The sequence below is a fragment of the Sitodiplosis mosellana genome, unplaced genomic scaffold, assembly GCF_009176505.1.
Source record: "Sitodiplosis mosellana isolate CC-2019 unplaced genomic scaffold, AAFC_SMos_1.0 Smas_scaffold_6170, whole genome shotgun sequence".
In the NCBI taxonomy this organism is placed as follows: Eukaryota; Metazoa; Arthropoda; class Insecta; order Diptera; family Cecidomyiidae; genus Sitodiplosis; species Sitodiplosis mosellana.
The window spans coordinates 3,698,073-3,725,629 of record NW_022601411.1 but is presented as its reverse complement, the minus strand read 5'-3'; the positions used below and the strand labels follow the sequence as shown (position 1 = coordinate 3,725,629).

At 32.5% G+C, this 27,557-nt stretch overlaps 4 protein-coding genes across 15 annotated transcripts; 3 read left to right on the top strand and 1 right to left on the bottom strand.

The window, feature by feature from the left end:
- The first annotated feature begins 95 nt into the window (after positions 1-95).
- Positions 96-2,202, top strand: LOC129576019 (methyltransferase-like protein 25B). Of its 2 annotated transcripts, none has more exons than XM_055460383.1 (6): positions 96-359; positions 482-705; positions 760-1,064; positions 1,136-1,259; positions 1,349-1,982; positions 2,052-2,202. In XM_055460383.1, the coding sequence occupies exons 2-6, from the start codon at positions 541-543 to the stop codon at positions 2,129-2,131; spliced, it is 1,308 nt and encodes a 435-aa protein (XP_055316358.1). In that variant the 5' UTR covers positions 96-359; positions 482-540; the 3' UTR covers positions 2,132-2,202. The 2 variants fall into 2 exon arrangements, with proteins under 2 accessions (XP_055316358.1, XP_055316357.1); XM_055460382.1 differs by having other exon boundaries at positions 96-437; positions 511-705.
- Positions 2,203-5,981: 3,779 nt separating this feature from the next.
- LOC129576025 (heterogeneous nuclear ribonucleoproteins A1 homolog) lies at positions 5,982-8,546 on the top strand. Its single transcript, XM_055460402.1, has 6 exons — positions 5,982-6,421; positions 7,166-7,218; positions 7,442-7,554; positions 7,643-7,741; positions 7,836-8,137; positions 8,211-8,546. The coding sequence occupies exons 1-6, from the start codon at positions 6,404-6,406 to the stop codon at positions 8,256-8,258; spliced, it is 633 nt and encodes a 210-aa protein (XP_055316377.1). The 5' UTR covers positions 5,982-6,403; the 3' UTR covers positions 8,259-8,546.
- A 1,139-nt stretch (positions 8,547-9,685) lies between these two features.
- On the top strand, positions 9,686-26,349 carry LOC129576021 (syndecan-like). 11 transcript variants are annotated; one of them, XM_055460397.1, is made up of 8 exons: positions 9,709-9,926; positions 12,333-12,807; positions 16,092-16,109; positions 17,612-17,839; positions 19,777-19,873; positions 20,081-20,137; positions 23,714-23,917; positions 24,459-26,349. In XM_055460397.1, exons 2-8 carry the CDS (start codon positions 12,709-12,711, stop codon positions 24,629-24,631), a joined length of 876 nt encoding a protein of 291 aa, XP_055316372.1. In that variant the 5' UTR covers positions 9,709-9,926; positions 12,333-12,708; the 3' UTR covers positions 24,632-26,349. The 11 variants fall into 11 exon arrangements, with proteins under 11 accessions (XP_055316369.1, XP_055316368.1, XP_055316372.1 ...); XM_055460387.1 differs by having other exon boundaries at positions 9,710-9,926; positions 20,081-20,500; XM_055460388.1 differs by having other exon boundaries at positions 9,710-10,103; positions 20,081-20,500.
- Positions 17,857-19,695, bottom strand: LOC129576020 (tubulin alpha-8 chain-like). The gene has a single exon (XM_055460384.1). It carries the CDS (start codon positions 19,569-19,571, stop codon positions 18,243-18,245), a length of 1,329 nt encoding a protein of 442 aa, XP_055316359.1. The 5' UTR covers positions 19,572-19,695; the 3' UTR covers positions 17,857-18,242.
- Positions 26,350-27,557: the final 1,208 nt, after the last annotated feature.

The following is a 27,557-nucleotide window of genomic DNA, read 5'->3' as shown; positions in this document are numbered from 1 at the left end:
AATGTTTCTAAGAATGGAATGATAAAATCGTTCTATTCGGTTCAGTGTCGTGCACACATAAGATGTATATATGTATTTTGTACGTACCATACCATCAACAAACGCATAGTAAAATTATTCTCCATTGAATCGTATACCTCTCCGTCTAACGCAGACGCATTCATCTATCCGTTTGCTGGGCGCTTTTGACGTGTATACACCTCCCTCATTACACGAATAACACAGTGACTGCGAACTGTCAACGTGGTTTCAAGTTCAACGTTGAACGTTGTTTGTAAATAATCACACGATACTAATCCATCACTATCTTATATCAGAGAATTTCAACTTGAAAAATGCATCCAAATCAAAATGAAATGGTAAATATCAAAATCAAACTGACGGACTCGCTTAAAGTTATCAATTTGTTCAAATGGCTTCTGGATTCTTACGTTTTGGTAAGCTAAACAATGCTAGATCTTTTTTTTTTTCTCTTCAACAGGTATTTACATCAGATGTCTATCTTTTCAGGACTTCTATGTGGATAATCACTGGGAGAAAATGCCTAAATCTTGGATTAAAACATTATCTAACATTCCACCGGAACATTTAAGCGATTTACTTATTGGACCACAACAGCAAACTGAAAAAACACTTTGGCCACTGTCACTACTTGCTTTGCGAAAACTTCTTGAGAGACTTAGCATTTCAAGGAGTCCGGTTAAGGTTTGTCACCAAATTGATCCTTTTGCAGTGAAGTATATCATTCTTTTTCATTAGGAACCGGCTAAAAACAACCAATCTTCCAAAGAAAAAGATTCGAATAATAACCCGAAACAGGATTTCAATTGTTTAACACACCCAAAAATTTGCACAATTTTAACGAAGAAAAAGATCAAAGAAAAGAAACGACATGAAATTGAACGCATGGGCCAATTAACGGCTGATATAGCAAGAGAGTTAAGGTGTCAATATATTGTCGATTTTGGAAGTGGGTTGGGGCATTTGGCACGATTGATTAGCTACGGTCATGGATTGAATGTATGCTGCATCGAAAAACAAGTTGCTCTCACAGAACAAGCCAAGTGAGCACATAAAATAACAATGGTAGTTTCAAGTTCCTTTAACATTTTCAAGTTTCTTTTAACATTTTCAGTGATTTAGATAATAAAGCCATCGATTTAATAATGAAATTTTGCAAGGACGGAACTACTTTCCGAAAGCCAGTACACTTAAATATCTGTTTGAGTGAAGATACATCATTTTCTGAACTAGTAAAGGTAATAAGAAGAAAATTCAAACAACTATTTTCTAATTTTGTAAACTCCGAATAAATATAGATGCAATTTATTTGTCTTATAAATTTTAGAACATAAAAAATTGCTTCAGAGTGGATTTGAACGATGATACCTTTAGATTTGGTATAATCGGTCTGCATCCCTGTGGAAATTTGGCCAGCCTATTGATTCGTTTTTTTCTGCAAAGCAGTGAAGCAAAATTCCTGAATTTAGTTGGCTGTTGTTATTTTAAAATCACAACTTCCATCGACCAAAACAATAACAACAAAGGCTATCCACTTAGTGAATATTTAACGAATTTAGTTGAACCTAAATGGCATCATTTGAGTTTTGAGGCACGTGAAGTAGCTTGTCATGCAATTGAAGTTTATGCGGATCGTTTATCGGAGAAAAACTATGAATACCTCCGGATTCATTCATACCGCGCAGCCGCTGAAAAGATAATTTGTAAATATTCGCCAGAACGTAAACGTTCGGGGCTTCGTAGCATTAAAAGGCTGACTACATTTCGTGAATATTGCCAACAAGCAGTCAGTCATCTCGAAGGCATAATTATACCAGATCATGATGTTGAGTCTCCAGATACACAGATGAATTTGGAGCGCTGGAAGTCAGTCGTGATTTTTTATACGCTCCGCTTGATGCTTGCACCAATCGTTGAAAGCGTCATACTTTATGATCGTATCTTGTACTGCATAGAAAATGGTAATACTTTGACATATCAACAATTCACACTAAAGATATTAATTGAAGATAACGTTGATATTTTTCTAGGCTGTTCTACAAAAATTGATGCCATATTCGACCCTAACATCTCAGCAAGAAACCACATCATTACTGCCATAAAACCTTGATCTGTTATCTTGTCTTTGGCAACAAATTATTTGCCAATTGTTGAATAAAATTATTTATTTGGAAAATAAAATCCTTTTTTTTTAATTCGAAACACCTGACGAGTTTGTCAATTAAATGACCATTTGATGACATAACAAACGAAAACCTAGCTCATAATCTCCTTCTCGAGACATGTAATCATGGCTAAAGAAAAGCTAAGTACGAAAAAAACTAAAATTTCAATTTCAGTTCTGTTGAATTTTCATTCCTCTTGGACAAAACCCTTCGATAAGATCTATATTTTGTCTCTTGATGGTTCAACCGTCTTAAAAATATAAATTATATTATAGTATTATTATTATTCTTGAAAGCTTAGAGCCTTCATGCTCCATAGACGCTCATAACGACCTAAAATATCACTATTGTGATGCATTTCTTTAAAAAAACAGTATTCTTTGTTTAAGAAATCTATTGACTAAATCGAGAGGAGAGTAAGTTCATCTGACTTTGTTATGAAAGAGAAGAGTAAGTTTCTTTCGACTCAAAAATGGTTAAAGGCGAGTATGTTCATATTTGGCGGGTCCTCGCGGTTTTCCACAGTTTCCGCGGAACTGATAAGAGATAACAACTTGGTGTCTTCGGCAAAGTTGTAGCACTGGAAGTCTTCTATAACATTGCTGAAGTCAGTTATCTCTTATCTCTTAACAGTTCCGCGGAAAGCGCGAAAAATGATAAGAAAAAAAAAGTTCTATATAAAATTTGCTTTTTTATGTGCGCGATTTGCGCGCAACTGATAAGAGATAAGAGATAGATGTCTTCAGTAATGTTATAGAAGACCTCGAGTACTACAACTTTGCAGAAGACACCATGTTGTTATCTCCTATCAGTTGCGCGAAAACCGTGAAGACCGCAGAGGCTAGACGGTACTACAACATACTCTACTTTAACGCCAACAGAATCATCAGAAAACATACTATCCTCTATCAAAATATATTAGAATTTTTTCACATACTCTCCTCTCGATCTAGTCATTAGAAATGTAAAAATCCGTTTTTAGTATTATTTTTACGGTAGCGTACAAAGTATGACGCTGGCGAAGCAATTGCTTCGGGTGGCATTTTGTTGAATGCGGCAAAATTGCTAGCGGAGTGAAAATTGTCAATAAATTTCAAGAGCAAGTGTACAATTGATTTTACAAAACTGAACACCTTTTTTTGCTCATCAAATTTTGATTTTGGGCGGCATATAAGCTTTACACGCCGCCGTTTTTAAAAATATTTCCATCATCACATTTAAATGGCAAAAAACAGTAAACTTCTTGAAGTACAAAACACACAGATGAAATAAAGTATGGCTGGTCTGCAGCCAAACGATGAAACGTACTGTGAATTTTGTGTCAATTTCCATTTGATAAATGTGAGGCCTGCTGACAAAGATAACAAACCAAATCAAAATTGCTGGTAATTTTTTGCACCTTGAGACGCTACCTCCATCATCATTTTGGACCTCAACAATTCAAGAAGAATGAAAAAGGACGAAAAATATTTTAATGCTTACTACGCTATTGAGATGAATTTCTAAAGTCGGTCACCGAATGAACTGAAAAGAAATAAACAGCAAATGAAAGGTAAAAATAAATTAATCGAATTGGAATGAATGTCTGTGTTTGATGCGCAAATATTAAATTTCCAATTGGTTAAGCAGCAATAAATTCGATACGGACCGTTACAAATATAAACAAAAAAGCATACACTAAATATGGTGAAGGAAATGTAAATGCTTCACTATTTTTTTACACCTGTAGCAAATCGAACCAAGTGGTTAGATGTGGAGAAAATAACGAAAGGAAAAAAAAAACACGAACAGTGTGTAGAGTACATTCTCTACCAGTTTGAATTTCATTTGCTGTGGCAACGAAGCGCAGAAAAAATACGAATCAAAAGAGTAATAATACAAAAACCATACAAGGTAATAAATTCTTCCGAAAAAATTGAGTTTATCATGCGATAATAGTTTGTATTACGTTTGAATTAGGCGAATAATCAATTGTACAGTGCATTGTAATGCAACACAATCTAACCACGAAGATATCATTCAGGAAATGTAATCCAACTCTGCACGAGCATCGTGCACGAAAACAACAACAATCATAATAACAATAACAATCGCGGTTATTGCTACCGACGAATTGATTACGAATTGCAATTAAAATCGGTATTGACTTGGATTTTTGCCGTCAATAATTGTACACTTGTGCGCACCAGATACCCTCTGTGGCGCTTCGACATACCAATTTCTACGAAATTCGACATAAAAACGAAGAAATTTCACACATGTCGAACGAAATTGTATTACTGAAACGGTTAGATTCCTCATTCGTTTGTTCGTTTGGAATAGAAGTCATAATATGGCGGATATGCTAAGCAATAATAAAGCCAATTCAATATTAATAACAATACTTCCAAACAAACTGGCGCACGGGTTATTTAATCAGAATAGACATAATAATTTATTCAAATTATCCAATCCAATAATTTTCGATTTGAAATAATCGGGGTAAAAATGATCTTGTGGTCGCCTTACATTTCCTGAAAAAAATGAAATATTTCATTTTTGCTCATGCATAATTATGAAACTATCGCAGGATGTCCCACTTGTTTGTTGAAAGAGGTTTTCTTCAGAACAAATCTATGAGTGAGACGTAAGTTGAAGCATTAGTAGTATTCTACAACACTGCCGAAGACATTTTTCTGCTATCTAATCTCAGTTACTATCCATGTCTGGAAGAAGGCTGAAAAAACCTACATTGTAACCCTTTACATTTCAATAATAGAAATGGAATTAATTTATTTTTCTAGATAAGATCCTGATGTAGAATGTAGATCACTAGTTGTGAAAAAAGAAAACTTGGATAAAATTATCCAAAATGAAATAACAAATCGAAATATCGCTAAACTTTGATCTAAAAGAGTGGAACATTCAATAGAAGGGTTCTTAAGGTGCAAATATTTTGAAGAAATAATTTGATTGATAACCTCCTCAAAAAATCTTCTCTTGTAGAATTTAGCGGAAAAAACCAATATCTCAAAATATGCTTCGTTTTCCTACCAAAATTCGTATATTCGTATGATCGACTCGATAATAGGTGAATGAAGTTGTTGACTTCAACTTCATAATTACTGATGAAATTTATTCACAAGATTAATTGTATAGAAATGATGGAACATCTGACACTAATTTAATATAAAACATTTTAATTTCGCTTATGAATAAAATTGAGTGTAATGAATAGATGATGTTGGTTGTGACTTGCATTGCCTTTCATTGAAGAAGAAGAAGAAGAAGAAGAAGAGAGGGAGAAAAGAAACGCACATGGGTACGTGAACTGAGCTGTGCGCACTTGAATTATTATTAGCCTAAATGGATGCATGACTTTGTATTATTTTAATAAAAGTTATGCATTCAAACTGTTTCTTTGCCATTTGTATTCCCCGTGTAGTTGGTGCTTCTTCTGTGTTTGTTTTTTCTCCAATAATTTCTTTCTGGTACGTGATTGTTGTTTTTCACCCAATGCGAAATGAATAAAATTGCACTTGAGCGTATTGAGTGTGTTTGTGTTTGCGCGCAAATTGCCAGTCGCTAAACCAATGTTTCACTTAGTTTTCCATGCATTTAATTTGTTTCACGCCCGCTTGTCCTCCACACATTTTTATTTTTGTTTTGTTTTTCCCATATACCATTTTCATTTTGTCTGCATTAATTGATATTGTATGCTATAAGTTGGAAACTCATCAACGATTAACTTCTACTTTCACGATTTGATTTTAGTTGTTGAAACTATCGTGTGCGATTGATTACGTGATATATAATTGAAAAATACATGCGGTTTTTCAACTGTTGCTTTCGGGTGGTTTTTTTGTTAGTTTTTTTTCTTTCATCTTCAAATGTTTTAGCTGATCTCGTATCGTGTGAATGCTTGTTCATATATTCAATGGTGCTTGTATTGGTAACGATGGTGTGTTGGTTGGTTTTCAGCTCTTCGCTGTATTTTCGATATAAATATTGACGGTAGGTGCAGAAAATTTTCAGATCCACCGAGTACATTGATTCAAAAGCACGCGAACGTTCAAGTCCAAGACGAATTTGGGATTACGGATTATTTGTCCCTACGCCGAACACCAGTTGAATTATCGATATTGTGTTGTGTATTTAAAACAAACGAAAAATCAAGATAAATTTAAGAACAGTAAACAGTGTTAGAACTCCCATATACTGAAATTGAATCGTCAAATATGGAACTACGAGTTGTGGTGAGTGTAAATAAAATCATCTATCGATTATTTATTTGATGAAGGAAAACAAAATCAGGTGCTGTTTGTTGTATTGTATTGAAATCGAATAAAAATCTTAGTGAATAATCAACGTGTCGAATATTTATCGGACCATTTTGAAATTTGACTGTGATATATCGAGCTCGATGATAGCACGTGAATCTTTGTTTATTCAGAAGAAAAATGGAAAAAATAAAAATATAAAGACGACAAACACAGTTTTCGTTAAGTTCATCATAATCCAATCTCTTGTAATCATGAAAAATGAAAATACTTTCTTTCGAATTCAACTTGAAAAAACATTTGCAATCATGTTCAGTTAGTTCAAAAAATTAAATCAAGAAAAAATAAAACTAAAAATGAGCTCACTCAAAACGAAATCCGAATTGATAGCAATAATTACAACCAAAACAAATATTGCTACAGAAGTTAATTAAGGCTTGACATTGATTCAAGTTTTTTTTTTAACACCAAAGTAAAAACTTGTTCTTCCGTATTGCGGTGTCAGCAAACTGTTTTGACTCTGAACGTGTAAATATAATACAAACATTATCATTTTCATTTTCATTTTGAAGATTGTTTATAATGAACCCATGCGGAACGCACGAAAGCTACTCATTCCAACTTATCGTGCATTGAACATGCATTAGTTTTCCTTTTTTTATGTTGCTCTCAATGCTTTACGCAATGTTGATTGTTTTTGTTTGTTTTATTTATTTTTAGCTGCTGGTGGCTTTATTTATACTTATCATAGCAATTAGTACATCAGAAGCTGGGTAAATGCACTGCACATAAATACAATCGCAAAATTTTCATTCAATATTCCTAATCACGCATTTGTTTCAGGAAATTCATTCATATTAATTTACCAATTAAAAAAACGCTTTCGACTCCCTATTGCATGCCATTGTTTTTTTCACTTTTTTTTAAATTCATGTGTCAAAAGTGTCAATTTCTAATATATATATTTTTTTAAATATAATTTTTTTCCCATTTAAGCTACCACAAAAAGAAAATTATCATTCATGTTCCAGTAAAAAAGTCGCATCATAAACATACGCACACGCAAGTAAAAAATATTCATCATCATCACAAGCCCATTGTTATAAAAGGTCATTTCATCTTCATATTTAAAACCTATTTATCAAAACGTTATGATATTTTTTTTATTTAACGTACATATTTATTCATTTTTTTTAGAAGAAAAAGTGATCAAGGAAATTGTCAAGAAACAACCGGTACCGATTAAAGTTAAAGAGGAAATTTCACATGACCATTTCCATCATCACTACAAGCACAGTTGGTATTTTTTGTTGATAGCAGTTATGATAGCTGTAGTCAAATTGTAGGAGAAGTTTTCTGCGCCATATTTCACACCATCTAATCTTTTCAGCACATCCCGAGGAAGTCACAAAAGTAGTTAAAGGAACTAAATGGCTATCAGAGAGTACTGAAGGAGGTTTTGGAAGTACACGTTTTGGCAATGGAAACAATTTTGGCGGAAACAGCGGAAACAGCGGATTCGGCGGAAATGGATTCAGCAGCAATGGTTTTGGGGGTGGCAATAACGGTTTTGGCAGCAGCGGCTTTGCTAGTAGCACAAGCTACAGCAGTACTAATTTCGGAGCTAGCTCGGCAGGAAGTCAAAGTCAAGGGGGAAGCTTTGAATATAATAACTTTCGGGGTGGACGAAAGGTATGCAAAAATAAAATTTATAATCTTGATTCACATTTCATTTGCTTCATTTTTCGATTTTTTTTTTCATTAGGTTGCTACTGCTTCACAGGCAGCAACGCTAAGTGGAGAAGGATTTTAATCTCGTTTCATTCGTAAGCTCCAGAGTTTCTTCTCTTTTCTCTTCCTAAGAGAAAGCGATAAGTTTATTTGTGCTCATCCTCAAACGATTTCATAATTTGTTTGTATATAGATGTAATACTCGATGTTGTAAAATGATTTAATGAGAAATACAAATAAAATGGTTAAAAAAACACTTAACATTAAGAAGAAAATAGACAATATATTTTAAGCCGAATAGAGATTTTTATAAATTATGAACAAAAAATTCATTCATTAAAATTAGACGATGTTACAGACATGAACAGATATTTTGTAGAAGCGGATTGAAATGGATTTGGAGGCGTCGGATTCATATCTCACAACTTCAACTCTCATTGAAGTCGAAATTGATAGATTTCTTAATGAAATTGGTCGCACAAAGTTTATAATGTGAAGTTGGTAGCAGTTATGATAGCTGTAGTCAAATTGTAAAAGAAGTTTTCTGCGCCAATTTTCAAAAATTTCCTATTTTTGAATTTAGAATCATCGCATATGGACGAAATAGTGTTATTTCCTTGCAGTAAACCTGAATGTTTCATCAAAAGCATTTCAAATTGGATTGCTTTCAACTTTTTTTTCGTAACTGTAGCCCTCGGAGATTTGAAACATCATTTTCGTTTCAGTTTACACGATCGGGTCATAATTACTTTGTATACGGATTTTATGAAATAATTTCATCGTAAAAATAAGCGTCTTACCAGATGAGCCAACCATACTTAAAGCTAGTTTATTTCAAAACCAACCCAAAAGCAGATTACATACAAGGCTTTGTGTTTCAGGTGCTGATACTACTGTCCACTCTTTGTTATTTTTTCCCACAAATAAATATCGACTTTTTATATATTTTCAACCGTTCGAGTGAGAAACAGATAATATTCCATGCGTTAGTGTTGCCACAATCGATTTCACCCACACACTCGAGTGTGTTGTGCATGCTCATGTCAACTAAACAAAATGTCTACACATTGTTGGTGAAAAAATACGCATAAATAAAAAAAAACCTAAATACATACATTCGCGGTTACCAACACACATTCGTGCACTGAGAGCTATAGTCGACGACATATGAAGAGCCATCGTAATGTATACGGCAATATGGTCGTACCAAATGTGAAATTGGAATTATAAAGGAAGAATGGAGGCCCGAATGAATCGTGTGTAGCTGCTTCAAATTCACGGGAAACTAGTTGTTATTGCTACGACTGTATGCGCACTGGCTTCATTCGCATCTCTGATATGTGTATGTGTGTATACGCTGAGCTCGATCTGGTATGATGCGTGTGCTTAAGTGTGAAGTTTTTTTCTTTCAAGAGTGTGTGTGTATGTATATGTGTGTATATAGTGTTTCCACAACAGGCTGCGTCTATTGTCATTTGGTATGTTGATGGTGTGTATGTTGCTCATTGCCTATTGCATCAATCAGAATATAATATCCATTTATCGTCGTTCATTCATTGATCAAGTTGGTGTCTTGTCTGTATAGCGTGTGTTTTATTCACTGCATAGTTTCATTTGTTATAAAAAAAAATAGAATCTCTCCTAGTGTGCATAAATAATAACAAAAAAAAAATTGTTTTATTTGTGATTTTTGATTTTCTATTTTATCTGTGAAGTAAAATGTGAAAAGAAAAACTACAAAACCATCATGGTAATGTTAATATACAAGCGGGTGTAGAAAAACAAATCACACTCATACAATTTTACGTTGGATATTCTTTTCGACTGGGATGTGTGTAGTTTTTTTTTCAATTCGGAACTAAAAATTCAGTGACTGTTCAGGCTAGAATATTCAACCATAATATAATGCTCATTGCATAGTGACACTGTAAGCGTATTTTATGTTCAAAATGTGAATTTTACGTGTGAGGTTTTGAACGGTGTAAAAGCACATAGAACGTGTAAGCCATTAAAAAAGCAAGTGACAACAAATCATAAAGTCAACCATTTTTCCGAAGTGAGATTTCGATGTAATATGGAATAGAATGATTTTCTTTCCATAGTTAATCAATTGTTACATTCGGTGAAACGTAGAGAAAAATTAAAATTATACAAATATGTTGTACGTATTGCTGTTGTTAGAGTTATTTGGTCACGCACAATAAAACTTTTTTTTTCTTCTTCTTCTTCTTTGTATTCTTCTTCGTACTCTATTAGCTTATAATATTTGTATATTTGCTTCGATACCGAATGATAGCAGTCTCAACCATTTGCCATTTACAGGAACATAATACATAATTTATACATACATTACTTTAGCTGACTCAATGAATTTGATAAATAAATAAAAATGTTTCCAAAAACCCGGAATAGATAAAACAATGTTAAAGTGAAAATGAATGACATTTAATGAGGTTATATTATTGAGTAAAATTGTGTGAATTCATTTCGAGCTCCAACTGAAGCTTATTTACATCTATATATCTTTCTCTCTCTATATATATATGTATATGTATGTTTGTGTGTACATAAAGATAGACAAAAAAACACATTCGAATTTAGCCAATAAGCGCAAATTCTTATTTTAAAAATCTTCCTTTATTTTCTTTTGCAAACAAATAAATGAATCACAGAGCTACTTTTCAACATTTTCGTTGAAAGAAGCGAAAGAAAAACGATACTACGTCGAGAAATTCATATTTATATTGAAACCTATATTATTTTGTTTGCGATTGCGAATAAATGCTATGATTTATTTTTTTATATCTTGCTTTTCAGTCTTTTTCCGGAATGAAACTCATTCACTTACATATATATAAATTGCCAAGTGAACTAGAGAAAAGGTTTTGTAATTGATTCATTCCAAAAAGTGCACAAAAGACAAATCCAACCCAACCTGCCGCGATCCAAATCCACAGATCAGTCGTGCTATCAATTCATGAGAATATTCTTTGAAATATATGCAATATACGGGAATAATAAGGATAAATGAGTGGTTTTCTTACTTGTTTCAATGATGCGAACATTTTTGTTCCGATGAGTGTTATAAATGAGAGAAAAGTGTGGAAAAATAACGTTATTATAATTCAATAATAACGGATAGGAAGGCAAACAATGTCTTGGGCTTTGTCTGTAGAACAAACAAGTGAAAACATTCGAAGGGCACAAAGTTGGGAGTGAATTTACTAAATACTGAAAAACACATATTGCAAAAAATATTAGTATATATACTTTGTGACCAAGACTGATAATGATATCAATGCCATCATATCACGATGAGCCAGTGTTAAATCCAAGGGGATACCATTGTGTTGATTTTATTCTGGAAATGATGTCAATTTTCAACATTTCGCTAATCTCTGTTTAACAAAGTTGCAAAATTCACAAATGGCAAAACTAAAAATAACTTGGTTGATGTTTCCTCTCCTCGACTCACTGAAATTATGCATTCAATTAATGACTCGCCCATTACTGCACGTCACCCTGTTTCCTTGCAACAAACAGAAAGCAATGAGTGCAAATTTGTAGTGAATCGAAACAAAACCAAACAAAATATGGAGACCGGCATGTTTGGTACGGTTTTACGTAAAAGTACACTCACGAGCATCTCGTTTCTTACGTTGGTATTTCGAAACCATGCATATGTCAGGATAAAATCTCTCAAAACATTGTTGGTTCATGAATTCCCCCAAATATCCTTTCAAAAATGTATCCCCAAAATATCCTTTTCTCAAAGGATCGTGTCCGTGTCTTGTCTGTAGACAATGCTCTGTGTTCATACATTTGGATCATCCTACTGGAAAGTGATCTTTTGAATGATTAGCATAATTCTCACCCATCAATAGGATTGTTACAGAATACAACAAGAAATTCGGAAAAATTTCCAGCATTTTAAATTGCTATTTAGATTATTTTGTCACATAAGTACAAAGCATTATCTGTCAGCTCTCTGTAATTACCCTTAGAATAGCTATCAAATTTATGTCACTACATATCATGCGCTGCGCGATAATAATAATTGTGATCGTAACATTAAAATGAGGAACAATATAAAACAAATTTTCTATTTGGCGAACTCACAAATATACATATTTTTTTCATTTATTTGTATCAACAGCATCCATATGTCGGATTGATCAAGAAGAAACATGTATTGTGGACCTTTTCAAGTTAACCGGTCGTTATAATAATCGTACGGATATTTTCAAGAGCGGTTCTAACATAGTTGTTACAACAAGCTACTTGCAGGTGCATCAACTATTGACTATGCAGTTATAATATTTGGAGTTAACTGAAAAAAGAAGTCATTAAATCAAATGCAAACATCAAATATATTGACAGTCAGTTTGAGTTGTGAAGTGCAGTTTTGAATGAAACACTAAATGATAAGAAGTGACTAAATTGAAATAGTGCAACATTTGATATTTTTTGAAAGCGACAAAGTTTACTATATTTTCAAAGTGGAAAATCGACACATCATTATTTTAAACAAAATGAGCTCAATTTGGATTAACCTATCAACGCCATTTATCATATTAGTTGCACTGATCTTCACGTTGCATTCGCAAAATGGAGTACTTGCTACAGAACAGGTAAATTATTTCTTTTATCATATTTTAAACTATTTTTATTCTAATAAATGGATAAATGAATTCAATCCATGTTTAAAGTGTTTATAAGCGATACCCCTTGTGGATGATTTAATTATTTTGCACAACAAATACCATGAATTTGTATAAATGCTGTTTGAAATAGTAATTCATCACCACTATTCATTCAAAATTTTAAATCCGACCCTATCTATGTATATAATTCTAAACCAACATCATTGACATATGAAAACGAAAAGTGTGGTTTTTATCTCGAAAACTTTGCCATTGTGTATATGAATAATTTTCTAAGCGGAGAGCGTTCATCAGATTTGTGTATGGCTTCATACATTTCAAAGTCGGATAAAATCGAATACTACATGGGCTGAAAAGTCTTTGGTCTGATATAGAAATAACGAAAATACTGCCAAATCCACATTAGTTTTAGATAAAACCATGCTTAACTAGAACTCAGTCAAAATTTGAGCCAAATCGGATGATCAGTTTGCGAGTTACAGCGTCTTGAACCAATCTACTTTTGATTTTTTCAAAATCAGAAGAAAAATAATTTTTTTGTGACGGTTTCGCGCTTACATTTCAAAGACATAATTATTAGAAAAATCAAATCCATATTGGAGTTACTTTACGGTATCCCTTAAGCATTGAAAATAACCTGAATGTATAAAGATATTTAATTCAGACGTCGTTTTACGAGCCATTTTGTTGACAAACCTCAAAAATGCTCAAAATTGGTGGTTTTAAGAGATATCAACAAAATTATCCACGATATGATATCGGACGACCCAAAACTTTTATTGTATTAAACTTCCAATACCATGGGCCTACTATCTTAGGCCATAGATTCCAGTTTGCACAGAAATTCTTGTATGAAAAATTCAATCGAAAAAATCGTACCGCATTTTCGATAATTGAGCAAAAATCCCAACTTTGTTCAGATTCGCGGCCCTCTTTGGAGCCATAAAAGGGAAATCATTGCATGTTTTTGCTTTGATATATGGGAATTAATGTTCCTTCTATTCAATCAAATATATAGGAGTCAAGAATATAATCAAAATTGTGCTTAAAAATGGCTTGAAACGAAAAGGGCCGCAAATGATCACTTTGACGGCTTCTGGCGGTTTCTGACGCTGTTATTTGATATGTAAATAATATATTCATCATTTAATGTACTTTGATTTTCAATTGGACATAGGATGAAAGAACTTCCCCTATCGAAGATTTGTAAATTCAATAATTGTTAACCAAAAAGATCAACCTCATTCGAATATTTCATCTTGTTGATTATTTTGATAGAAGCCGAAAATGATAGACCCATCAATAATGATTACTCACATTGTTTGGATGCTTCGGTTGATGTTGATTTTTATTCCGTTTTATGAATACGATTTATATTGTACCCGATTTTCCGGAGAACTAATCGATCCGCAACTTTGCGAAGTGATATAAGTGTTATGATTGATTTCATAGAACAATGTGGCTTGAATATTGATGGTACTCGGTGAACGAATTTGGCACCACATATCTGCATAATCAATAGTTTGCCTCGTAAACAAATCATAGATATGCTTATAATATGCTAGTTTGGCATGTCACATTTGCATAAAATCTAAAACCGTATACATGTGTTGATCAACAGTCCATTCTATATAAATATGCTATATTTGATTTTTATTGTGCTCGACTTTTTGTCAATTATTCCATGACAAGCAAGTATGAAAAAAGATCCACCCAAATTTCATCAATTGAGGTGAAATGATGACAATGACATCATGTCATGTCATATCAAGACGTATTTGATTATCAAGTTTCTGATCTTCTTGTTGATCGCATGCATACAGAATAAGAACATCTTCGTAGTATTTGCATATGAAACATTTGAGTATATAAACATATGTTTGATTTATATAGAGAACGATTCATTTAGTATTTGTTAATGCAACAAACAATAAATGACATTCGTATAGGACACTCACAATAAAAAGAAATTCCGCTGAAAAGATTTATTCACAATGAAAACAAATTTCGCCATTATTTATTTTATCACAATAGACATTTTTTTGAATAATATCCTCTTAGTATATATGACAATCACAATCTTAAAAATTAAACTATGGTTAAACCTAAAAAACCTGATTTGTGTAGATCTGTTTCGATCGCCTTACAGATCATTCTAAAATCTGAATGTATCCATTTTTCCCCAAATTTCATTGATACATTTGAAAGAAGAAATCATGTATCCCAGGCAAAAAAACACTTTGCGTTTCAACTATGGAATCGAATACCAATTTTTGAAATATCCAACATGTACACATTAGTATTCTGATATTTGTAGAGAGATGATTTAAAAAGATTTGGTTCTCCTTACTGTTGCATCTTATGAACAACACGTACGTTTTATTTGTTAACACACTTTGCATATCAAGTAAATTCGATTGAAATTCGTTTATCTGTTTCCGGTCTTTATATCGTCATCAATTGTTTGATATGAAAATATTATGGTGATCTAATCTTTTCAAAGACATGGTTTACTAAAGTGTCTGCCGTCACCACCACTCACACTGGGATAGTCCAACACTAACAACAACATCATTCGTAAAATGAAACTCGTTCAAAACATTGTCAAACTTTGCCGTCAAAATGTGTGGCACTATTGGCTGGACGTATACTCATTTGGACTATCCTGGTGCCTCCGTATATATAGTTTGGCGGTTGTCTATTGCTAAGACGTTTTTTGATCGCTCGCATTTCTTATTACGGTAATGATTAATTCAATAACTTTGGATGAACACAGATAAACTCCGTAAAATATCCATCGGATAAGTTGAGTTTCAATCAGGCAATTCAATAATTTTCATTACAAGCATTTTTTGCTGATTAATGTGGCCTTCATAGTTTTTCACTGATTTAGATCCATTTTTTTTTTGGATAAAGCTACTAAAAGTTTTTGTCATTTAATTTGATTGAAATATCGACATGAACTTAGAGTATAAAAACAGTAATTGCGAAATACTTAAACCACATAAAATAGCCCATTTCGGCGATTTTCGACACGGGTGCATCCGCACAAATACGTGAGATGCGTGCATATCAATTTGCTATTATCATATTGAGCATCAGCGCCATCATTATAGAATTCCTAAATCATTCATTACCAAACGGAACATTTCATTTATCCACATTATTTTGTATGCTAACAACTAATTTTACTTTTATGAAAAAATATGTCGCTAATTTTGGAATTTTTTGTACTTTCACTTTGTTTGCAGAAAAATTCAACTGATGTGGTAAGTAATACAAAGGAGCACTATATGCCAAGCAATCCTAGGCGTAAATCTAAGTGAATCTTGCATGCAAACCTAATGTATATGAGAAAAGATCTTGATGGTGGTCGCGTTTGCGTTTGGCAACTACTTGATCGATACGCCGTGACAATGAAATTGTACTTTCGAAATATCAAATAATTATATGTCCAAAACACCGATTCTAAATTCTTTAATTTTATCTGGGCCATATATCACGTATCTTTAGCTTTCAATTTAATGAACTTTCGTCTATCAGATGAAAAAAGCTCGTAGATATTGGTCGTAGTTTCATCCTGAATAGTTTAATGAAAGCCGCATCTATGAATACCGAATTAAATTAACGCGCAGATTTATCGATTTTTCTTTCAATAATGAAATTGCAAATGAGAGTTTTTTTTATTATCCACAAATCCAGGCATATTATGTTTTGGCAAAAAGTTTGAACAAAAAATTGTATCAACATAACCAGCATAATGATTTTTGGCTTAATATTGATGTTGGTTTTTTTCTACAAAAGCTTTTCGTGTGCTATTCTCGGTAGCATGAATTTAAAGGGAAGTGGTGAGTGCGCAAAATCCGCAAGTCATTGTATACGTACCAATACATTGAACCACTAGCAAAAATTTTCGCTGAATCAAGTATTGTCATGGACTGGTCCTGATGGAACAGTCATCGCATACATCAGTTATTGATAATACCTACTCGTGATAACTTCTAGTTCTATCCAAACTACCTTTTACAACAAAGCAATTGTTTTCATTCAATTGACATCTGTGTCAACAATATCTTCTTCGAAATATTTATTTAAAAAAAAATCCTAAAAAGGTAAAGCGATAATGATTAGTTCCACAAGGAGAATTTTGATTTATTTTATATACTCCGAAGAATGCGTTTTCTTGCAGTAACAAGAAGGGGGCTTATAGAGCTCGCATACATTATCTCAAGACAATGCAAAGTGTGGACTGTTAAAAAAAATAATAAAGATATATGAGGGCCTACGCAATTACACGCTTAGTGAAGACTCATACAATGAACGTTACCGAAAGCATAGTGGTACATGTAACTGTTGAGTAACAATTTTGCAAAATCGGTGTGCAAAGTGGTGGTGGTTTAAGTATTTGTAGAGACTATCCTAACATTATTACGAACGCGGACCAAAATATATTTAAAAAAAATAACACTTCGTATATGCTGATATTTTGTGTAGAACATTTTCATTTTCATCGATGTTAGCAAATCTTCTGACTTTTTAAAACGTTTTCTTTTTCTTGTTAATTGCTTTTCTGCAGTCATTAAGACGAAAGTTATTCGTGGTAATTTTATGATTAAAATGTGAATATTCATTAAAATGTTGATAAAAGTAATGAAAAAATGAAAAAAAACAACTCAAATATTATAGATAGAAATATAAATGGTTTTGTTGAGAGTATTTAAAAATTGAAGTGATAATCCAAGAACAAAACATTCTTCAAAATCACTTTTAGAAACCTGAAACGCCATTGTGGCAAATAAGCTCAACACAAACACCAGTGGTTCCAACATCTTCATCGATTGAAACATCTACATTACTTGGACCAACCCCTACATCGCAAGGAATACAAACTCCATCCTCATCAGTGTCATCAACTTCAGTTAGTCAACCGCACAATACAGCAAGAGATGAAATTTATATTGACGACGAAGGACTTGAAGGATCTGGTGGCCGTGGTGAAGTAAGAATATTCTTCAGTTCATTTTTATAAAATATAATTTAATTTCGAATTTAAAAAAACAAAGAATTTGAAATTTTTTATGAAACTTAATTTGAATGTTCCATTTGGCGAGTTCGCATTGAAAAAAAAATTAAATATCCAAGGTCCGCGGTAAAAATTTTACAATAAAAAATTACGAAAATTTCATTTCGTTCAGTGTTGTATGTTTTGTCAATAAATCCATGGCTGAAGTGTGTGTGTTTTTTTTGTTCATAAAAAAGAATCAGTAAAAAATCAGAGCTCATACATAAATTTTAGCTCAAACAGTAACAAAATGAATACAGTTTGAAGGTTTTAAAGTTGAAACGGTTTTTTATTGAACGGCAATAAAGAAAAGTGTGTTGAAAATTTTCACGCAGATAAGTTATAAATCGATATTAACTTCTTCGTAGTCTTTTTCTAAAACTGCCAAGTTGGTGCGTGCTTCGTCAAACTCATACAGTTCCATACCTTCGTCGAGATACCAATGCAAGAATGCTCGTTTATGATACATCATATCGAATTTCCGATTGAGCGCACCGAACACACCTTGGATGGCTGTTGTTGCGGCAAGCATTGACACACCACGTACACATGATGATAGCTCACTGTGCGGCACTGATACGGGTGGTTTGTTATTGTTGCCGATTTTAAATCCCGTTGGACACCAATCAACAAATTGAATCATACGTTGATTTTTAATCGATTGAATGGCACTATTGATGTCTTTTGCAACAACATCTCCACGATAAAGTAAGCAACAGGCCATAAATTTGCCTACCGTTAGATCGCATTTCATCATTAAGTTGCTTGAATCAAACACTTGCTGTGTGATATCAGACACGGTTGCTGGTTCGTACGTTTCCTTTGTTGCATTCATTACGGGTGCATACGATGCGATTGGAAAATGAATGCGTGGAAATGGCACCAAATTCGTTTGAAAATCATCTAAATCCACATTTAGTGATCCATTAAAACGCAACGATGCCGTAATTCCGGACAGAACTTGACTCATCAAACGATTTAAATGTGCATATGTCGGCTGTTCAATACACACTTTATCACGCATTATATCATACATTGCCTGGTTATCAAACATAAATGCACAGTCTACTTGATCTAGCGTTGAATGTGTCGTTAACACTGAGTTATATGGTTCAACGATTGTGGACGATATGCTCGGTGCTGGATGAATAGCCACTTGTAGTTTAGTTAGACGAGGATAGTCGTCGACCAGTGTTTCCAATAATTTTGCTGAAAATCCAGAGCCGGTTCCACCACCAAATGAATGATACAAGAAAAATCCTTGCAAGTTATTTGTATGTTCAATAATTTGACGTATTTTTTCATTCACTGATTCGATTAATACACGGCCAAGCGTATGATATCCACGAACAAAATTATTTGCCGAATCTTCTTTGCCACTGAATAAATAATTTGGATTATAGAGCTCTCGATAATCACATCTGCGCAATTCATCAATTATGGACGGTTCAGTATCGATGAAAATTGATCTTGGCACAAATTTTTCGCGATTTGTCTCTTCAAAAAATGTATTTCGACCGGTTTCAGTACAAGCATCTCCATGATTTTCCAGTTTTCCACTGGCAGAAATACCATGCTCGATGCTATATAATTTCCACAGTTCACTACCAATTTGAATGCCTGCTTGTCCAATGTGGATTGAGAGTGTTTCACGTTGGTTGAATGACATTTTCGATATACTTTGATTTTATTAATTTCGAGATTTTGCACGTTGAATGGAAGAGAGTTTTGAAGAAAAAACAAAAACTACTGTATCTACCAACAAGAAATTGACAAGTTTAATAATTTTTTGATCGTGAATTGAAATTCAATTTTGAAGCAAAAAATATATCGCCTGCTTGTTCATCAATATGACGAAACATTTTTTCTTACAGATTCATGACGATTTAGAGAAAGAACCGGAATATTCTGGCTCTGGATTTGGACCAGACGATGAAGATTCGTCTTCATCAACACCACATCGCAAGAAAGGTAACTAGATTATTGAAAAGAGATTTTTTTTCGTGATAAGAAAAAAGCGTTTATCGGAGCGAAGATCATTTTATTTTTTAGAATTTCAAATTTATAACGTATAGCTCGTTAGAGATTGTATACTTATTTTGAATAATAATCAAGGAAAACCACCAATCTATAGAATAATTTTGATTAATTCGCCTTTTTTATCATTCGATCCAATAGTCAACGGAGGATACAAATCAACAAACGCAGGAAACGGAGGATATAAAGCAACAAACAGTAAGAATAAAGAACCAATACCGGATAATAGAAATAGCAAACAGCCCGAAAAGCACCTTCATTTCCCTACTGAAACGAATGAAGATCACCTGGACACGGGGTCGGGTGATAAACATATCGATAATGATAATGATGATGGTGATGACGAAGACGATGGTGATGATTCGGATGAGGAGGATGTGCGTGAACCAATTGTGCCGACGGAGGAAGAAGAAGGTGGTAATAAGCCCGGATACGGTGGTGTTATACCAAGCGGTAACACCAATACGAATATCGACGAAGATGACAATGAGGATCGTGATGATGATCTAACAACAGTAGTCAAATCAAAAGATATCGAGAATACCGACGACGATATATCAAGTAAACTGAACCATTTTTACTGTGGCTTTAAGTCAATGGCGATTTAATATCACTCCGACAAGAAAAAAATTATGCGAAAACGTTATTCCAAAACCAATTTTTTTTTTTATTTTGATCTACTCAGATCTCTCATTCATTTATTTTTCCGCAATTAATTTTTTTGTACGTCATCTTTCGGATCGAAACGAAAGTAATGCGAAAAAAACGTTGTTCAGAAATGCTTTCAATACTCTTCCTTATTATGCAACTAGTAGTTCACTATCAAAATACAATTTGTAATTTTACTCCGCAATACAGATGATGCAACGCAAATGCATACAATGCAATTGTGTTAAAAACGAGCAAAACCACTATTTTTGATGTTCTTAGAATATATATTGAATCGAACATCTATAGAAACTGCATACAATATTTTGTAATCGCATAATACAAGGCATTTTTTTACAGCGCAAATTCCCATTATTTTCTTTTTAATCGTTGCATTTAGTTTTTAATTCATTCGCTTAGTCTGCAAACGACAACAGCAACCAATTCAATAGTTCTTTTTTTCACTATTCGGTGTGTATTCGTATTTGAATGTGTGAGTTTGTATGCGGCAAATTTTAAAGTTATTAAACTAGTACGTCTTATAAATAGACCTTGTGTATGCACGAAAAGCAATTAAATCAAAACTAGGGTAGTTTTTCATATATTGAAAATTCGCACATAAATCAAAGTTGAATAAATGAAAATGGCTAGAATTGACCGAATTGGAAGTCTAACATGAAATGTTTGGAAACTTATCCAAAACATTCCATTGTTCGCTTTTTTGTTGCATATTCTTTTAAGTTATAAATTCGAGTGATAACACCCATGTTATTCAAAGATAGGAAAAAAACTTGATCGGTGCACCACAACGCCATCTAAAAATGTTAAATTCCAATTGAAATCAAAACAAATACGCAAGAAACTCAATTCAAATTAAATTATCAACGTCAATAATGTTTTGGATTCTTTCCCATGTTTTGCTTTCATTTTGACATTCTAATCAATGAGAAAATTACTTCACTACGTGAAAAAAAAAACAATTTACATGCACATATTTATTATTTCATGCATTTACTCATTCAAATGTGGTTAAAGTGTGTTCTAACTTGTAAATTAAATGTCGTTCAAATTTAATATTTTTTTCCTGCAATTTCTCATTTATTTGTTGATTGTCAGTGCAGAAACGTATGTTTTGCATCATAATTGACACCGTATGGATGAGTAATAATGAACCTTGATCAATGAAAAATAGAAATAATACAACGATCGTACACAAAATTCTAGGTAACTAGAGGTACGCGCGTACGTATTCTTAACGAAAGTTTCAGTATTTTTTGAAGAAAAAATAAAGTTTTTTTCTGTATCTTTTGAAATTTTCTCTGATTTGTGTGCAGAAATCATTTTATTTCATTTTTCTTCAAATTATCTAGCTGTCCATATGACTTCGTCAATTCAATTAGATTTTTTTTTGGACCGTTGTTTGTCTTAATGTTCCGCACAATTACACATAGCTCATTTTCACATTAATTTCCAGCTGAAATTATTTTACGTTTATAATTTTTCCGATTATCCAATTCTTTTCAAACTTTCTTTCGCACAACAACTGAAAATCGTTCATAAAATTTTACCTTAAAACATGTCGTGTTTGCTCAATTAATTCATCTCATATCATCTCATAAAACTAACTCAAGTTTAAAGCACTAAAAGTTTTGACATTCTTTATTAAATAAAGAATGAAGCATTTTCTTCAATTTTATATTCTGTAAAAGTTGAAAAAAATTTCCTTGTCGCTTAAAATAAATTGTTGACAAATATTCTTTGTGTGAAAAGAAATTGCGAAAAACCACAAGTATATCTATTCATGTAAATAAAAGATTATACTAAGAAGCTATAGAACCCGAATATCAATGTCACCACTCTTAGAAAAATGCTAAAAATACCAGGATTTATCTTTGCGTCTACGTAATCAACAGCGCACTCTCCCAATGAAGTTTTTTTTTGTTGAGTTTTGATTTCTTTTCGGTTTTCCATTGAACTTGAGTTTATAGTCAATTTATCCTTGCGATTTTTTCATTAAATTCAATGTTTGTGAAATGTAGTAAACGAATTATTTCCATCAATCATCATATTGAGCGATCATCAAAAGCATGCAACATCCATATATCATGTACATTTTGTTGCTTTCCATTATTTTTCCCAAGTTTACTGCAAGAATTTCATATTTAAACGAAAAAAAAAAATGAGTTAATTGACCCATGGATTGTCTATAGTTTTTTCCATTTAATTTTTCATTCGGATTAAAACGCTTCAATTCATGATTAACAATTTGTGTGAAACTGACAATCAGACATCTTCTTCGATTGTAAATTGTGAAGTAATGGATAGAACTGACGTCGATTCTATTGACAAAAAAAAATGGGGAAAATACAACAAGTGGATAGTGGAACGCATTTAAATCTCAAAAAAGGAAATAACATAACATCTCATCAAGCTCAACAAACTACAACGTATCGCTAAACCGAAGGAAAAACTCGACGAACCGAAAAACTATGTCCAGAAATCACCTTCTTCTTTCTCTGTATGCCCGATTCAATCATCGTTTTTTTCGGTTATGAAGTGCAATCATCATATGGTTTCTAGTTACCAATCAAATCAAGTGTTTAAAATAAACAAAGTTAATGTGATTATTTTAAAAATTGAAACGGAGAAAAATTATACATAAAAGATTAAAAAAAAACACACACACTTGATTGAATGCAACAATGCGCACAGTAGTTTCGGGAGCCATTATGAAAACTCAATCGCCTACTCTTTGATCAAGTTTATTGTTTCAAAATTTGTGGTTTTTCTACACAATAACACGGCTGCACTCACACAAATACACACACTGTGAAATGGCATACACAAAATACACACTTTTAAAGTTATTAAAACGCAAAAAAGGGATCTCGCCCCAGTTAGATGTGTGCATTTTTAATATAAATCAATCGACTTAAATTCAAAAAGTACACATCTAGTTGTTACGATACAGGGACAAATTTTACATTTAGATTATTGGATAAATTAGTTGAATTCTTATTTCAAGTCGCAAGAAATAATTTCTTTGTGCATTTTTTTCGTACAAAGGACTATTCAGATGAATTGATTAATAAATAATTGTTTTTCTATTTTACCTGCAAAATACAGACGAAAAACCACCTATTGAAGACATAGACAGTGATTTAACTGAGGGCAGCGAAATCGAACCGGGTAAAACAGGCAAAAGTGATATTGCCACCACTAAGCCAATACCAGGCATTGACACTCCAACTGGTAACGAAGTATTTATCATGGATAATCGAGGCGAGGATCGAACAGCCAGTTTCTTTGCGCAACCAGGCATTCTAGCCGGTACGATAGTTTTTGTCTTTTCTTTAGCTTATCTTAACTAGACGGAATATGAGCAGACAGGCCAGATCAATGTTCAGAATTGAAATTGAATTGTCTTCACTTAGTGTTGCAATATTTGAGAGAAAAAGAAATGCATGCAAAGAAACCATGTTCTCATTAAAAACTTGTCTTTTTTAAAGAGTACAATTCCCAACGCCATATCTTCTTTTTGTTGTTTATAGTCCCTAACGATTTTTTAACAACAACAACAACAACAACAAAAAACCACGCAACACACTAAAACATTCACAAAGCATCACAATTCGATTTTAATTTTAACACTTGACTGATTTTGCTGCATTTTTCCCGTTTTAGACCTTCTCCATTTTATTTTACAGTTCCATTTATTGTTTTTTTTTCTTTCTCCATTTCATATGCATATGTGGTTATATTTTCTTTTCTGATCGTCTTCACATTCTCACAACATACCACCACTGAACCTTCACAACATATACCAACCAACCAACCAATCAATCGGAAAATTGAACAAAACAAAAAATAGCTGTGATCGGAGGAGCTGTTGTTGGACTGTTATGTGCCATTTTAGTTGTAATGTTTATCGTTTATCGGATGCGAAAAAAGGACGAGGGTAGCTATGCATTAGATGAGCCAAAGCGATCACCAGCTGTTAATTCATATGCTAAAAATGCAAATAATCGTGAATTCTATGCCTGAGACCATTTCACATTAAATTCAGATGATGGTTTGTAATATGGACATTTTTTCTGTTTTTCATAAGAGGAAAAACGTTATGAGAATTAAAATAAAGAAAAGATCATTTTTGTTATCTAAATACGCTATTTTGTAATAGCGTCAATTAGAGCATCTAATCAATATCATTAAATCTCTTTAAACTATAAAAAATGAAATGAAATGAAATCAATTATATCCATATTCGCATAGATCGATTTATAAAACCAAAAATAAACACACCCACACACACACAAAGCAAACGAACAAACAAACAAAACTGTAGCAAAACCTACATGCAGAAAATAATCCTAAAATAACTAATAAATTCGAAAGAAAAGATAATGTTAATTGCAGGAGAAAAATAAAACGAAAAAAAGCATCTATTTCAACTACAGATAAATGAACACTAATTTTATTATTTAAAAGAAAACAGTCTAAGTGAGGCACCTACAAAACAAAACGAATAATGAATAATAGATTTGAAATTTTATTCTCATAAATGTGTGTTATAAATAAAAAGGAAGTATACTCAAACACAAGAAGAAAAAACAAAAATAAAAGCCGATTACAAGCAATTCGATGTTTTATGTAACTCTCAAACACACAAAACAAAATTTTGATCTTTTATTCGTTGACATGAAACCTGAGAAAGTGTGATGTCGATCAGGAATCAGCACTGACTCGTACGATTTACTTATATATTTTTCACTAACATACCACAATCGATGTTGTCGATGTGTTATTCACTAATATTAAAGTAAAATGAAAATGGAAAATCTAACACACACACACAAATATATTTGAGAGTAAATTATAATTGAATGGAAAGTATAATAATAGGGTACATATATAGTTTTCAAATGAATTGTCGAAAATAGTTGATTTGCATTTCAGCGTAAGCATTAGCCAGCTAAATGAATATTTTTTTCTGTGGGGGTAATTTATGAATATAAAAAAGAACAAATACCAGTTAATAAGATTGGAGTATAATATTTAAAGCGAATCAGATAGATTAATGAGCTGTTCAGAAAGAGAGTTTGAAAGAAAACAAATATTTTAGAATTTTTTTTTTTAAAGTGGCAGTATGGTGAAATTGCCATTCACCGCATGTAAAATCACAACCATTACTATACTATACCTAGGCAAAAGGACAAGAGCGCTGCACACGATAAGAAATACAATAACAACAAGAAGATTCTATATACAATAGAGCAGTAATATTTTGTATACGCATAAAAAAATAATAGAAAAAACGATTGTCAATGCTGCGTCTCATTAAAAAGTCCAGTTTTTTGCCGTATGTGGTGCCGATATTCATGACATTTCATTTATAAATTTCTTAATATATTCGACCACCATTACCAAAATAATTAGAACTTTGGAAAAATCACTTGCAGCTCATTTCGTTTCAATTTCCGATCGATTTATCAATCGATACAAACAATTCTGTAAATTCTTTTTCTTGTATTTTTTAAACATTTAAAATATGGCACTATCGTCAATCATGAATGAAAATCTTAGCGATATATGGGGGCATTCTTAGACTTTTACACGGGTGCGTTATGGAAGCGCACAATCAATTATTATCGCTGGAATTTTTTTATTAAAATGCAATAAAAACTGTATTTTAAATTTAAAGTCCGACTGCCAAATAAATTGTAGACATTTTTTAAAGATTTTTTTCGACTCGATACACATTATACGGTTTTTTTTTCGTTTTTCAGTCTCCCTTTTTCTATCTTCTTTCAATTATTTGATGTTCTAGTTGCAAAATTAAATTCAAAAAACACCGTCTGTAAACAATTAGTTTCAATAATACCCATGTCACATGAATTGACTTGTTGGAAATGAAAATGGGAAATATTCTAACTACAATTGAACCCGTGAGCATAAAAACGACTTATTAAACAATCGCCGAACAAAACGATACAAGAAAAAACTACCAAACAAAACACACGTTAAAAACGTAACACAGCAGGACGGTACCGTTCAAAACGAAACTCCGCTGTGCTACACATTACCGCTGTGGTACGTTTTGTTCGGTAGTTTTTTCTTGTATCGTTTTGTTCGGCGATTGTTTAATAAGTCGTTTTTATGCTCACGGGTTCAATTGTGCAACGTAGATTGGATCATCATTTTAATTGTATTATAGATAAAATATCTATTCTAATTTTTTTTCAATTGCAATATCTTCCAAAAGTTTTTTAAATCTCAAATTTATAGACAATAGTTTCGGAGATATAATTCAATCAAACAAGACTTACTTGTGATTGTGTTCTATGTTCTAACTGAAACTTTCGATACATCAGATTTGATGCTATGCAAAACACTATGCTATACGAACATACACTACACATACACCAAAATTCTGGAAAGTAAGAAGGTTTATGCCGTTGCAATTCCAATTCATTTTCCAGAAAATGAATCTTATTCAATATGATTGAAGATTTGCCATATTCAGAAGAACCATTACACTATAATTTTCATGAAATTATCGAAAAATCAATTGAAACAATTTTTTATTATTATTCATTTTTTTTATGAAGATTTGACGGTCTAATGCTGATTCCAAGTGCTCAAACTTTAATTAAAGTTCAAAGTCAAAATTTTTGCTAGTGGATATTTTTGTTGCTATGAAAATTGTTGGGCCCAATAATGATGTTTTACATCAAAACATCCGAAGGTTTCATTAATTATGTGGATTTTTTTGGGATTCTTCGTTAAAGTTCGAACTTTAATTGAATGGGCAAGCGGAATAATGAAACGTAATTCTGTTTTTAAATGAAGTGCCTCTGAGAAAAATTTTCAGTAAAAAAGCCCCACAAAAATATTGTCTGAATAAGATTTTCATACAAATTTTTATCAGACAATATTTTTGTGGGGCTTTTTTACTGAAAAATTTTCTCAG

Coding starts and splice junctions, on each gene's coding strand:
- LOC129576019 (XM_055460382.1), top strand. CDS start 336: ATGCATCCAAATCAAAATGAAATGGTAAATATCAAAATCAAACTGACG. Junction 706..759: donor TTTCAAGGAGTCCGGTTAAG/GTTTGTCACCAA, acceptor CTTTTTCATTAG/GAACCGGCTAAAAACAACCA. Junction 1,260..1,348: donor CATTTTCTGAACTAGTAAAG/GTAATAAGAAGA, acceptor TATAAATTTTAG/AACATAAAAAATTGCTTCAG.
- LOC129576025 (XM_055460402.1), top strand. Junction 7,555..7,642: donor CAAGCCCATTGTTATAAAAG/GTCATTTCATCT, acceptor CATTTTTTTTAG/AAGAAAAAGTGATCAAGGAA. Junction 8,138..8,210: donor ACTTTCGGGGTGGACGAAAG/GTATGCAAAAAT, acceptor TTTTTTCATTAG/GTTGCTACTGCTTCACAGGC.
- LOC129576021 (XM_055460387.1), top strand. CDS start 12,709: ATGAGCTCAATTTGGATTAACCTATCAACGCCATTTATCATATTAGTT. Junction 17,840..19,776: donor GATCTGGTGGCCGTGGTGAA/GTAAGAATATTC, acceptor TTTTTCTTACAG/ATTCATGACGATTTAGAGAA. Junction 20,501..23,713: donor TACCGACGACGATATATCAA/GTAAACTGAACC, acceptor TGCAAAATACAG/ACGAAAAACCACCTATTGAA.
- LOC129576020 (XM_055460384.1), bottom strand. CDS start 19,571: ATGTCATTCAACCAACGTGAAACACTCTCAATCCACATTGGACAAGCA.